Source organism: Anomalospiza imberbis, chromosome 1 (genome assembly GCF_031753505.1).
Source record: "Anomalospiza imberbis isolate Cuckoo-Finch-1a 21T00152 chromosome 1, ASM3175350v1, whole genome shotgun sequence".
Lineage (NCBI taxonomy): Eukaryota > Metazoa > Chordata > Aves > Passeriformes > Viduidae > Anomalospiza > Anomalospiza imberbis.
The window spans coordinates 123,728,015-123,742,120 of record NC_089681.1 but is presented as its reverse complement, the minus strand read 5'-3'; the positions used below and the strand labels follow the sequence as shown (position 1 = coordinate 123,742,120).

Below are 14,106 nucleotides of genomic sequence, written 5' to 3'. Positions count from 1 at the left end.
CTGCTGTGCAGCAGAACAGTGTCACCCCTTCCTATACAGGATCCAAACTAAGGCTTTCAGACTTGAGAGGTGGTGTGTGCTTGAGCCCTGGCCAGAGGCTGTCACCCAAGTTAAACATTGTCTCACTCTGTAGCCAGCTTAGGCTGAGAAGATTCAGCTCAAAAAGGGAACTGTGCAAGGAGTTTTCTCCTGATCAAAAGTCAATATGCAAAACATCAGCAAATGCATTTTAAAGAGAATGCTTTCTGCATAAATAGACATATGAAGTGCCTAAAATGGATGAGCAAACTTTCTTAACCAAATTTACTTAGGCTCCAAAGAAAGGCAGAAATTGAAATCCTTCTGTACTTAAGAACTTCCTACTGGTTCTATTTCAAGGCAGCTCAGCACATCCCCTCTTCCCATTCACCAGCTAACAGTATCTGTTCTGTATCAACAAAAAACTGCACCCAGGGGAAAGGCCCACACTGAAGAAGTTTGTGGAGGACTGTCTCCCATGGATGCACCCCACCTCAGAACGTGGGAAGAGAGCAAGGAGTGATAGAACAGTTTGGTGAGCAACTGGCATCCTGCCACAATCAACCCACCACAGCTGTATAAAAGTAATATTGATTGCCAGTGATCTTATTAGGCAGAAGTGACTATCAGCCACTAGGAGTATGATCCAAGGCAGATGGGTTTTTGGTAGACTATACTCTTTGTTCTAGTACTCTAGTACTACAGCTTGATGCAAAATAAAGTAGAATTTATAAATGCTGTAGTTTTTTTTTTTTTAATTCAAGAAAGTTAAAACTTCCATAGTTAAAATAATGTTGTAATTTAGGTAACATGAAGTAAAATCTCTACACCAAACTGAAAGGCAGAGCAAATGACAAGCCTGCATATTAGAGGCTAAATGCAAAACAAATCACTTCTCTATGAATTCCCTACTTATTCCAAAGTCCTGCAGTGAAACCCACTCCTTAGCACAAGGCACAGCTGGGTGCTCATCATCACCAGCCCCAAAGTCAAACCTCGCCACAGTGTCACTTTCTGACACCCTGATCACCTGGGTAAGGACTTTTAACAGAGGACTTTGGTTGTTTTGGGTTTTTTTATTAATTTTTTTTTTTTAAGTGAATCAATCTCTACCAAGTCACCAAATGAAATTTGGTGATTTTCAGTTCATTGCCTTTCCAAGTTCAACAATGAAACAGCAACACAATTATATACTCAATCTTTACAAATTTCTGTATAATTATTATTTAGTAATAAGTAAATATACCTGCTGTCACAATCTTTTTTTATCTTGCCATGTTACATAAAAATATAAATAAAAGTCAAAAATATTAGTTCCAATTTGGTTTTAAATTGCATTTTTAAATCTTAGATCACACAATTAAAGATATAGTTACTCAGTCCTTTAGTTAAATTAAACTGGACAGCCCAGAAATTCAAATTGAAGTCCATATCTGGGGTTTATTCCTTTAGCATTATACACAAAAATTACATATTAACATTTTTTTCCTAATTGCTTCAGAAATTGAACTATTGACAGAAAAATGTGTCATATTTCACATTTCCAAAAAACCAGCAACTTTTCATTACAGAGGAGCAGAGGAAGCTTGAAAGAAAATATATTTTTCTTTAACATACACACACAAACCTGAACACAAACATATTCAAGCAATTTCCCTGACATCAACAGTTCTACTAAAACAATGGCTCTGAACTACTGTGTGTGCAAGAAGTGCTGGAAAAGCAAACAGAAGCCAAAAGTAACGAAATATCTTAAATGCCTTTTTTTTTCCCATAAGGAAGGCAAATGTTTTGGCAAACATTGCAGTGAGGCTTAAGTTATAAGAATGCATGGAAAAAAAACAACACACAACTTTTTATCTCTATTACAAATCTTCAAATTCAGATATTGAAAAAAAAGAAAAATAACTTGAAAATATTTTTCCAAGAAGTAGTAAATATTTCCGAAAGTGATTTTTTTTAAACTGCTCTTTTATGTTTACTGTTTATTTGGTGATGTAATTTCAAACAAACAAGATTATGCATATAAAAAATGTGAAATAGAGAGTTTTCTTCCCAATGGTCTTGTAAAGCAAGGCATCATCAATATAAAACCTGGGTTTGTTCTTTCTAAGCTGTGAATAGTATCAATAATACAAATTTTATATTCTACATTCAAAATACTCCTAGGTGTTTTTTAGCCATAAAATTAAATATTTTTTTAATTACTTACATTCTGCGTATTTCTGAAGCTGAGAGAACTCTCCAGGGCTAAGGTTAACCCACTTCTCCTGGCTCGTCATACTGGCAGTAAGAGTCCTCCTTGTATATCAGAAGAATATTCCTTTTGACTCAGGTGTTATAAACCCCATAAAAAACTTTAACTTCAGTTCACAGTGTCTGCAGAGTGCCGAGATGGCATCAGTCGATGTGGATGAAGTTTTTGATGCTATGAACTGTTCCAAATGCGTTGATTCAGTGGTGAGTTACAGCACTGTTAAAAGAGCAAATATTAAATACAGAATAAATACCAAATATACCAGAATGAAATACAAAATATTAAATACCACGATATACCAGTTTTCCTATGGGAATACTTGTAACTAATAAATATTTTCTCATATACAGATTTGCTCAAAATATTCCCATACCGTATTTGTCTGTAAATAATTTTATATGTATTTCCAAACTATTTTTTTAAATTCCAAATGCTTATGTTCAGAATTCATTAAAAATTATCAACAGTTTATGATCAAATATATCTGGACACATTTTATAGAGATGTTCTTGATTTAGTAACAGCCACTGAAATAGTCGATACTATCTTATCAGTAAACTTAGTTCCTTATGATTTTAAAATTGAATTGCTGCAACTGGATTTGTACCCAGTTATGTTGTTATACAGCACTGCATGGCCTTGTCAGAAATGCTACAAAGCTTCTAGCTTTCCATGCCAAAATGAAATGGATTCTGCAGTTTGCTGAGAGGTTCACATAAGAGCTATACAAATATTAACTATTCTAACAAAAGTAAGGGTTTGATTTCTAGAACATCACAGCTTTGCTGGTCACTAGTGAAAATCAAATACAACTGTTGGTACCATCACAAATCAAGTCAGGGAAAAAAAAAATAAAAAAAAAAAATCAGACTGTGCGTGCCTTCTCATCCCAATTTTCTGCAGTTTCTACCACTGTAGAACAGACCCTCTGACAGCAATGCATTATCAACACCACTCCTGGAACATCAGGTAGGCTACTTTTCATCTAATTTTAGCCATCTGAGAGCCAGGTACCTCATTTGAGATTGTCATCTCAGGCGCTGCCTTTAATCATCACAAAGAGACAGGTGGCCCAGGCAGCAATTAATCCTTCCAGTTTCAACATAAGCTTAAAGTGTGATGAATTGCCCTCTGTGGTATTTATCTTTTATTGATTACAGGGGTTGCCTAGAAGACCACTTTAGACTAGAAAGCTAATTTTAGACTGTAAGTGGAATCTCCTCCTATGTCTAGCAATGTATCATTTATAAGGGTTAAATGAGAAAAAGCAAACAAAAAATTCAGACAAAAAGAGACTAATACAGCAATGGAATGAGTGCTAAGGAGGGAGATGTTGGTAGCTAAGAAGGAATAGAAAAAGGAGTCATGAAAGGAAAGAAAGAAAAAAAAATACTAGGAACAAAAGCATGGGATAAAAAAACCCACATTAACCCAATCAGACAACACCTTTTTCTTTTTCCTGTTTTATATATATGAGTGTCATCACTGGACAAAGAAATTCATGCAGACACTAAGGAAGACACCTCAGTCCCAGAGCTTTCATTGCTCTCAGACTCTTCCTTGTGAATGATTTGAATGCATGGACTATACCATGACCAAGGGTCTAAGTACAGTAACAGCTGTCTTGCCTTTTAAAAATTTGTACCAGAAAATTTATCCTCTGTTAGAAAAAAAACTAGGATGAGTTGGAAGATCTAGAATCTGACTGAATATATAATTGTATAATATAACTGAAAAAATAAAAAAAAACTAACAGGAGCATGGAGATTGGGATGAAAAATGTAACATTAATGTGAATAAAACTGGTCAAGTACAAGGCGCATCAGCCCTCACATCTCTGAATCAATGTCAGTGCCTGAAAAAGGTCAGAAACTACAAAAGCTAAACGTGCTATTTAGAAAGAAAAAAAAAATCATTCCGTCTTGTGGACTTCAATACATTTATTGATCTCAAGAAAAAACAACTACGGTCAATTGGGTCATTTTAATCAAATTAGAGATGTTTCATTTCTGGAGTTGATTAGATTGTATTGAAGACAGTTTTGTACCTTCAGGTAGGTTTATATTTTTTATAATCATGGCAACTGATTCGATTTTATTTATTTTTTAAATTTTATTTGCATAACTGATTTAACATAACCAAAATTTTCTACCATAATTTCATCCAGTTTTACTACTTTTATCATCCTTAACTACACTAGCTTCATTACCTACAAAAACTAACATTGCTGAATACTGTAAAGTTAGAGATTATCTTGATTATTTAGTATGCATATTTGTGATAAACAGCTTACCATTAGAATTACTACAGCTAGCAAGGTAATGATGCTGTGCACTCTGGTCTGATCAATCTATTAATATGTAATACCTTTAGTTGACCACTGTCTACAAAGTTTGTTTCATACACAGTTCATCAGAAGGGAAAACACCAAAAATTACCAACTCTGATATCCTTTCCCCACAACAGACACCCAGGCTCTACAGTCTAGAATCAGAGTTGTAACAAAACATACATGTCCTGAATGAGATGGCAGCAATGGAAAAAATGTAGTATGGACACGGCAGCTCACAGGAAAGAAGATGTAGTTTGTGCCTACAGCAGCAATCATGGAACATACAACAGAATTCAAGGTTATATTTTTATTCTGGATAACTCTCAAATGCAAGTTCTGTCCTTTGAAAGGGAAGCCTGTGGAGGACAGAGTGGATCTAATTAATCTAATTAATCCCAGTGTAATCTGGGAACAGGAAAGGGGAGATAGGCAGTCCTCTGAGGGTGGCTCAATGGTCTTCAGACTGCAGCCAGGTCCTGACTCCACCTCAGTGTATGTGATGCAGAAATACATAGACATATAATGGGGAAGATTTCACCACAAGGAACAAGAACCTTCTAGGTACTTCTGTTCTTCAGTTTCCTGTTACTGTTAGGTTCTTCTGCAACAGAGTCCTAAACAAGGAAAGATCCCTGCATCACTTAGCTTTTCACAGTTAAACCTTTTAGAGTGACATTTTCCCATTTTATGTAGATAATATTGTAGTTATAAGAAAACAAACAGCATACAGATGCTGATGACAAAAGCCATCAATGCGTATCTGTATTATTTGTTAAGGTATACACTGGAAGATAACCTATATATATTCAAATATCAAAATTTCTGTAAAATAAAATATTAGCTTGTTTGTATTATCTTTTTCAGATGCATTTAATATAAAATCACTTATTTACATTTTATTTTAATGCTCATCAAGTACTTCAGGAAGGCTACGCAGTGAGAAACCTATAGATAAGTATATGAAGAGGAAAGTAGTATTAAAAATAATACTATCACATAGGAAAAAAAGAATATTGAACTACAACAATAATCAAATGTGCTTGCTGGTAGGCAAAATAAAGATCAGCAGCTCTAAACAATCACACAGTGATCTGACCTGTTCATGCAGAGATAAATTTCATTGAAGAATTCAACACAGTATACAGTGAAAATACATACAATGTCAGGTAGGAATTTTCCAGCAATCCTCTAAGAGTTTGACCTATTCTGGGCAACTCAGATTCATGCATACATTTTGTTAATATATACACTTAGGCAAGATTCACAGCCCTCTCAGCCAGACACAAAGCAGGCCTTACAAATAAGAGAAACTAGAAACATGACATTAACAAACCATTCATTTAATCACAAAAAGAATTAGAAAAAAAAATCTTCCTTCTCTAGCCATTGACTATGATAAATCTTAGAACTCCACTCTCCTTTTTATAACATGTTTTCCTTTCTGGATTTGAAAGTTTATTAAGTGTTGTCAGGATTCCTACCAGGCCACATATCCAAACTAGGAAGCAAAGCTTTGTTAAAAGCTATACAAATCAAATTACTTAGCCTTCAGCCAACACTGCTAACCAACTTAGATTTCCAGGAATTCCCCATGTCACCTAAATCCTCAGCTGCTCTACAGAAGCCTGGCTGAGAAAAGAAAAATGAATATATGATGGAGGAAAAAAATATAGAGGCAAATTCCCCATATGCCAACCTCACGACTCAAGCTTATTGCACCTCATCCAGTCCTCTCCACAAGGAAAGATGAGTTTTTGGAGAGTATTAAGGGCAAAATAAAATGCATCAGTCCCACAAAACTGATCAACAACACCAATTTTGAACTTCGGCCCATGGAGACACATCCAGGTTCTCAACCAATCCAACACAACTCCCTGAAAGGCAGGGGAGCTTCTTTTGAGGTCCAACCTCACAGCCATGTCTGACAGCACAACACTCATCTTAATGCATGGCTTAGGGGACTTATTTCTGTTTACCATAACAGGAACATTTAGAACAGCCTAGAAACAGGCTCTTGGACTTGCTCAGCCATCTTTTGCTTTCCACCAGCCCTTCCATAATGTCCATCTCCCACACATGTTCAACAACTGCCAGTTACTCCATGAACTGGGCACAGGTAAAGATATAGCAAGTTTACTTCTACAGAAACTCCAGTTTTCCACAGGACTGATTCATGATTTTTGCCTGAACAATAGGAATAAATAACACAGAACATTTTATACTTTAATTGCTATGGAGGCTGCAGCAATTATGCCTATCAAAAACTCTTCTGTAAAGAATGTACTTGGTGTTTCCTTCAGTGGGGTCCTACACTTTCACCATGGTTAGCTAGAGCCTGTGATTTTCAGTGTGGGTGACATCATGGATTTTCCAAAGAAGAATTTTTACATGTCAGACAACACAAGCTTACATGTCTGCCTGAAATTTTTCTCTGTTCTTCAAAAAAACCCAAAACATGCTAACAATCATTGATTTCTTGCCTGGAAATTCAGGCATCATAGGTATACAAGACATGTGTAGGTGTTCCTGCAATTAAATTTACACTTTTTAGAGAACAATGCCTCTAATGTCAGATATACTCCAAATTTGCATGGTTTAAAGTTTAGTATGAAGAGTTTGATGGCCAAGAAATAGAAATCCAACTTAAATATCTGCTAATCACCATTCTGGTTTCTTTACTTTCAAATACAGAAGTAATGTAATTACTTATAATTGCTGCCAGATTAATGGCATGAATGAAAAAAATGAAGCCACGTAACAAAACACAACAGTTTTTTTTTAATACATAAATCACTTATTTTACATAAAAAACATCCCTTGCACTGAATTTGGTATAGAGTCTTTTTAGTGGTACACTTGTTTTTCCTTCAATTTAGTAAAGGATGTTTACTGATGTAAATACAATTCTGTATTTCAGAATTGTATTTCAGAATGCAATTCTGAAATATAAACTATAAACACTGACACACTGAAATCAGTGATAGTTTCTGTATCAAGCTGAAAATCTCTCCCTTTAAAGAAGTGACCAGCACAACTCAAAACCACACTTGTTCTACTGACTACTTTATTCCCAGGTGTACTAGTCTGGGACATGTAAAAACTTCCGTTTAAATTTTAATACAAAAGATATGGACTGTATTCCTCAGAGAAGCAATTACTCAAATTCACTTTCTTGAATTATTTATATGGACTATATCAGCAAACACTAAGAAGCAATATAGAACAAACCCTATTGTGGCATGCTAAGCAGAATACTTGAATCTTTGTGAAAACATTTCATCAATACTACAGTTTGTGACAGGGAAAAATAGCAACAAAAATGGAGCACTGCTAAAAAAACAATCAGAATGCAAGACAGCAACATTACAGTTGGGATTCATTTAAAAGCAGTTTAATAATTGAAGCAAAGTTGTTAAGAATAATATTGTTAGAAAAACGGAAGATACCAAAAGGAGAGTGTGGAACAAAACCCAAGAGAAACAAGTGATGCACAATACAATTGCTCACCTGAGAAGCAACTGGCCTCTCCTGAGCAGCAATCAGCCAATTCCTCCCAGTTTATACCCTCAGCATGACATTCCATGATATGGAATATCCCTTTGGCCAGCTGCCCTGGCTATGCTCCCTCCGTGCTCCTTGTGCAGCTCCTCACTGGCAGAGCATGGGAAACTGAAAAATCCTTGACTTAGGGTAAGCACTACTTAGCAACAACTAAACACACTGTTATCAGCACAATTCTCATAGTAAATCCAAAACACAGCTCTGTACCAGCTACTAAGTTTAAAACTAACTCTATCCTAGCCAAAACCAGGACACTCTCCATGTACCTTAACTTCATCATATGAATTCGTTAAAAGCAACTTCTGATTGATGTTAAATTTTACAACTGCTAGGCTTGCTATTTCCAGGTTGTTACATTAATTACCTACCAAGTCAGAAGAACTATATTCAAATTTCTCAGTGTTTCTTCACTAAAAGAAATATTGAAATAAATGAATCCTGAGGAGAATCTGGGACAAGGAAATACCACAACATTTCTGCTGATTCATTAAAAGTATATAAAGGCTTTTTTTCTTTCTTTAAATAATACAGCTGAACAAACTAAAAAAAAAAAAAAAAAAAAAAAAAAAAAAAAAAAAAACACTGGAATTTATTTTATGCTTATGAGAGAAGTATGACATAATTCAAAAATCTCCTCCAAATGAGAGTCATGGAACTGTTCCCAATGCTAAAAATGTCTCAGTAACAATTTTACAAAAACAGATTTAAAAAGTGAAAACTGGAAAAGAAAAGTTGAGGAGTTATTTATCGTTCTTACTATTTTATATCAATGACTAAACAAAACTTTTCCATAGGGCTACTAAAATTTGAAACCCCTTTTTATGACTAAATTATCACATTGAATAACATTTTGATTTTATAAGTGACTAATTAAAAACATATTAAAACTAGGAGGGGTAAAAGAAAAAAAAAAAGAGAGACAAACTTGACCCCAACAAAAGTAGAAAATAAACTGTTCAGACAAAAAGATTTCTAGACAGCTGGTAGTATTTTGAAATTGGTGAATTTAAAAAAACATATACTATTTGACTATTATAAGTGCTAAAAGAAGGTTGAATCACTAAAGCTTAGACTGATATTCTTTAATAAATAGAGAAAAGCAATCTGCAACAGAAAGCACTGGATTTTATGGGTATATCTATATAATCTATAATAAATTCTCTGAAATACAGCACATTAGGCTTTCCACTAGATAAATCTCTCTCATGAGAGGATGAATTCATCTCTCATACAATTCTTTCTCTATCACCCACCACTATTTCTATATATCCACCGAAACTCCTCCAAAATCTAGATCATCGTGGATTGAACATCCCAAGGACAGCCTCTGCCTTCCAAACTATGCATCTGCCATCTTTCCCAGGAAAGCCAGCTCCAGAAGTGCCTCCCTCGATATGAGCTCTACACAGACCTCCCCACAACCAGCACCACAATATTTGAGCACATATCAACAGAGATTAAGGTCTTTGACTATTATCTGCCACATGTTCTTTCTCTTTTCTTTCATTCCCTTCTCATGGGGCAACCTCTAAATGCTGCCTAACAATTAACTTTTGTTGGCAGTAAAATACAGGGATTTTTTTTTTTTGCTTAATTGTTGGATTTAATTAATCTCTCCATATTTAGATGCTCTAGGGGTGATTACATTACAGGAGAGCAAAGCTGAAAAGTGTAATTTACAACTGGGGAAGAATTCTGATGATCCATCATTTCCTGGGGCAAAAATTCCTACTTCATGCTGGGAAATAAGTCTTTGAAGAGATGTTCTTTAGTCTTGTGACAAAAATGTTCCACAGCACTAGAGGAAAAGATTTGTTAACTGCTGTCCTCATTCAAATGCTTTGCGTAATTTTAAAATCAACTGGGATCAGGGCAATGGAATTCCTCATAAAAAACTTGCGAAAATATGAACCTGATTTAATCAACAGGAAATCTGTATAGAGAATAAAGATAGATTAGCAGCCAGGTTAAAGAATTTCATAGGAGAAGTTCATGCTAGGTTGTTTTCTATTATGTGGAATGTTTATTTTTTCCCCCTAGGAAGAGGGCTATATGGAGAAGTTGATTAAATTGTTGCAGTCTGGGATATGAATAGTGTGCACTGTCACTCTCGACTGGGATAGTGTGGAGCCTTCTAGATAACTACAAATGGGTTTGTATGTCTTCATTAGCTTTACTATTAAAAAGTTCAGTGATAGTGAGATACCAAATGGGTTATCAAAGTAAGGTGGCCCCTTGCCTGTAAGGGCGCATACCTGCATCTGAGGTAAACTATGTGGTGGCAGCAGCATCTCAAAGTACAATTCCCTATTCACCCAGAAAACTCCTGACACATTCAAATTCAGCTCTAAGAAGACAATAACATCTAGATTTGTGAAGGATCAGTGAGCACTGCCATCTGCTTATTCCCAGAATTTGTTCTGATGACATGTCCATACTGACACTAGAGATGTGGATGAATGGAAGTAGAGCAGGAGTGAGGCAGTTTTGCTGAAACAAATCCAGAAGGGAAAATCCAAGTTGGCTTGGAACCACAAGCACCAGAACAAGCTCTGCACCTCTGCCTGACCTCTTGTGCACATGACCAAGGGATGCAGAAGTCTAGGCTGTCACAGGTCCACAGTTCTCAATAGCAGAAACCATTAATGAAAGGCAGCTTGGCCTCACATCATTCTGCATAAAGCATAAACACACCTTGAGTCTCTTCTCTTTTTTATATCCTCAATGTTTTCCCTGCAGTTCATATACTGCCACTGAGTAAACTGAGACAGAGAACTGGCATTTGCAGAACTACACTCTAGAGATCTGGTCAGAGATGAAAGTGCATTTTCTGACTGGGGGTCCTTCATTTGTTCATCTGTCTGTCCATCCCCCCCAGGCAGACTTACAAACGTAAAGAACTCTAACACACTGCCCCAGCTTTCAGACAGGAAAACCCAACATCTTCATGGTTAACTGTGCTGATTTTTTTTCAGAGGGCTATGAGAAGGCAACAGTGAAATTTATGTCCTCCACCTACTGACTTCAGTGTATTACTTACCTCAGAATCCTTTGTAGCTAAGAAGTGACAATATTCCCATGGAATTTTTAACAAATAAAAATTGGTATCTGATTTCACTTTTAATTGACAAAGGTACATAATTACAGTTTTATACAATATAAATTTGTTTTCTTTTTCCATGATGTTCAGTTTTCAATATTAAAGCTTACTTTTGTTAATTTGAGTTTCTCAGTGCTTTTCCCATCTCAAAGGGAAGAAGAAAAAAAGAGTTGATCCTGTCTCCTTTTTCCCTTGGGAATCCTTTGTCTAAGCAAACTTATATTATGCTTGCATTCTAAATACATTTTTTTCTCTTGATAGAGTCTCTGCATTTCTGTTATCTTTTTCTAGAATGTTTTTCTCTGGAATTCTACTTAATTATTTTCTCTCTTTAAGTGTTGCAATTGATTTTCCTTAGATTTAGCTTATGTTTTTACACAGTAGTCCTTGACACTGGTACTGCATGTATGAATCTCTATAGATAGGAGAAAAGTCAGGCTGGCAGAAAGAAATATTTTCTAATACATGAAACTTTCAGAAAAAAAACTTTGCTCAGGTTTCAGAACAGATGCAGGAAACTTCAAGGTAAGTGAAGATTAAGATACATTTTAAATTATGGCACATTATTATATGGTTTGAGAGAAAAGGGTAGCTGGTATCCTATTGCAGGTCTGGAACGCACACACGTAGCCATTCAGGATTTGGTTTGAGTTTTGCTAGTTTTGTCTGTGGACTGCTAAATATATTCTGGGAGGACATTGGTAGGACTTCGCCCCTCCTGACGTCTTGAGGGCAACAGCATAGCCTGTCTTCACCAGCCTGTGAAGATAAATGCACAGTTTTGCCACATTGCATTTCCTTTTGCCTATAAGACTAAAACTTGGAACAACCTGCTTAGATACAGTAATAAACCACAGCTAAATAGACCTGAAAAGAGACACAGGATAAACACGTGGAAGTATCATTTTACTCCAGTGAGCTACTTGCCTTAAAAGTGCAGTTGTTGGATAAAAAACTCTGAACTTGCTTAGTAAGACTTTAGTTTGAAATTTGAAACAATTTCCCCTGACTTTGCTGAATACTGTTGCTTGTGTTTCCACATCATCTGAAATTCCCCTGTGGGGACCCACACAATTTTGCCCAAGGGAGTTTTAATCCTACCCACAAATTGTAGTCAAGAGCCAAACGATTACTAAATAATCTTCATACTGGAACACTTTTACAGTACAGGTCTGCCTTTTTTTGCTATTACTATATTTGCCATAAACTAAAAATCATCTATATGTTTACTTCTGAATCATAAACATCATCACTTAAAACATTAATCATTTTTGTGCAATTCATTTTTACCATAGTTTTAAAAAGCAAAACATAAACAATGTTTTAGACATTTCCTTTCATTTTCTTTCAAAATGAATAAATAAATACATCTACTGAGGAATGAAACATTTAGTCTATTCTGAATATATTTTTAAGCCTTACATCAAAATGGCTTATATATTAGAATATTATAACTAATGAAAAGCCAGAAATCAAAAAGGGTAATAAAGTGAGGAAAGCAGAATAAATACACAAACAAAAAAGAAACTCAATGATTCACTGCTGTTTCTGTGATTAAATTGTTGAAGAATACCTTTTCAATGACAAAGAAAACATAATAAAATGATGGCAACTGGATAACACTACATTTATGCTTCTATATGAGGAATAGTTACATGATTAAATCTCTTGGACTCCACTCCCACACAGAACAGAAGTATCAGGTAAGAGCACTACCATTCCTGGTAATACTAACTAGAGATGTACTACTACCATGAATTTATATTCTTAACTCGAATAGAAGCAGCACTAATTGTAAACACTTGCAAACCTGTATCTACTGCACTATTCCACATCTATAGAAGCCTTTCTGCCATCAGCCTGCAATCCCTTCTGCTGGTTTTGTTGGTTTCTCAGCTGAAACACTGGGATGAACACATGCACTTGATGCATTGCAAGTCAGATGCTGAAGTCCTTCTGAGTTGTTTCCCTTGCTTTCAAATTTATGATCCTAAAACTTAACTTTTAGAACATACCTGTATAGCTACTTTAAGGCAGCTGAAGGTTTACTCACTGAAACAAAGGCATCTCAAACAGAAATGTTTAAAATTTGTTTTACACTGACAACTAAAAGAGTTTAAAAATTGGTCCTGTAGAACTTCAATGTAATCCTGAGTATGGCAAAATTACCTACAATATTTATGCTCAGCTTTCTATTACTAAAGAGAAATTACAAAGAAAAAACTTGTAAGATATGAATAGGCACAATCTTGTTAAGTGACATTTCATCTTGCATTGGTTTTCAACCTTTTCACTCTATATTTGCTTTATATAGTATGTTCTTAGCATCTATTGTAATAGTTCTTCCATCTACTCGTACAAATTCATCACTAAAGGTCTAGATGCTTTATGAGAAGGCTGCATATGAAGTATTTATATTACAGAGCTTGAATTCCATTGAAATCTTGCAAGACAGGAATATAAAAACAATTTTTTAACAAGCAGATTTTTTAGGGATTAAGAATTATTCTCTTTTCTACCTTTCTGATTCGATCCATGAAAGTTTCCAAAGAAAGAGATCTTCCAAGTCCCTTGTGTTGTCTACTCTTACCAACAGGCAATGTTCATAGAAATCATAGAGTCACAGAATGGTCTGGGTTGGAAGGGGCCTTAAAGATCATCTAGTTCCAACACCCCTGCCAAGGACAGGGATGCCTTTCGCTAGACCTGGTTTCGTAGACCCCCATCCAACCTGCCCTTGAACACATCCACAGATGGGGTCTTCACAACTTTTCTGGGCAGTCCCCAGAGCCTCACCAGTTCCAGTGCCTCACCACCCTCACAGTAAACAATATCTGT

General features: G+C 35.6%; 1 protein-coding gene across 6 annotated transcripts in view; it reads right to left on the bottom strand.

Annotated features, from left to right (window-relative positions):
• The window catches only part of DGKB (diacylglycerol kinase beta), a 337,798-nt gene that overhangs the window by 303,627 nt on the left and 20,065 nt on the right, over positions 1-14,106 (bottom strand). For all 6 annotated transcript variants that reach the window (XM_068209914.1, XM_068209905.1, XM_068209932.1 and 3 more), the window contains exon 2: positions 2,231-2,491. In XM_068209914.1, the coding sequence (XP_068066015.1) occupies positions 2,231-2,300 (70 nt within the window). In that variant the 5' untranslated portion in view covers positions 2,301-2,491. The remainder of the gene's footprint in view (positions 1-2,230; positions 2,492-14,106) is intronic.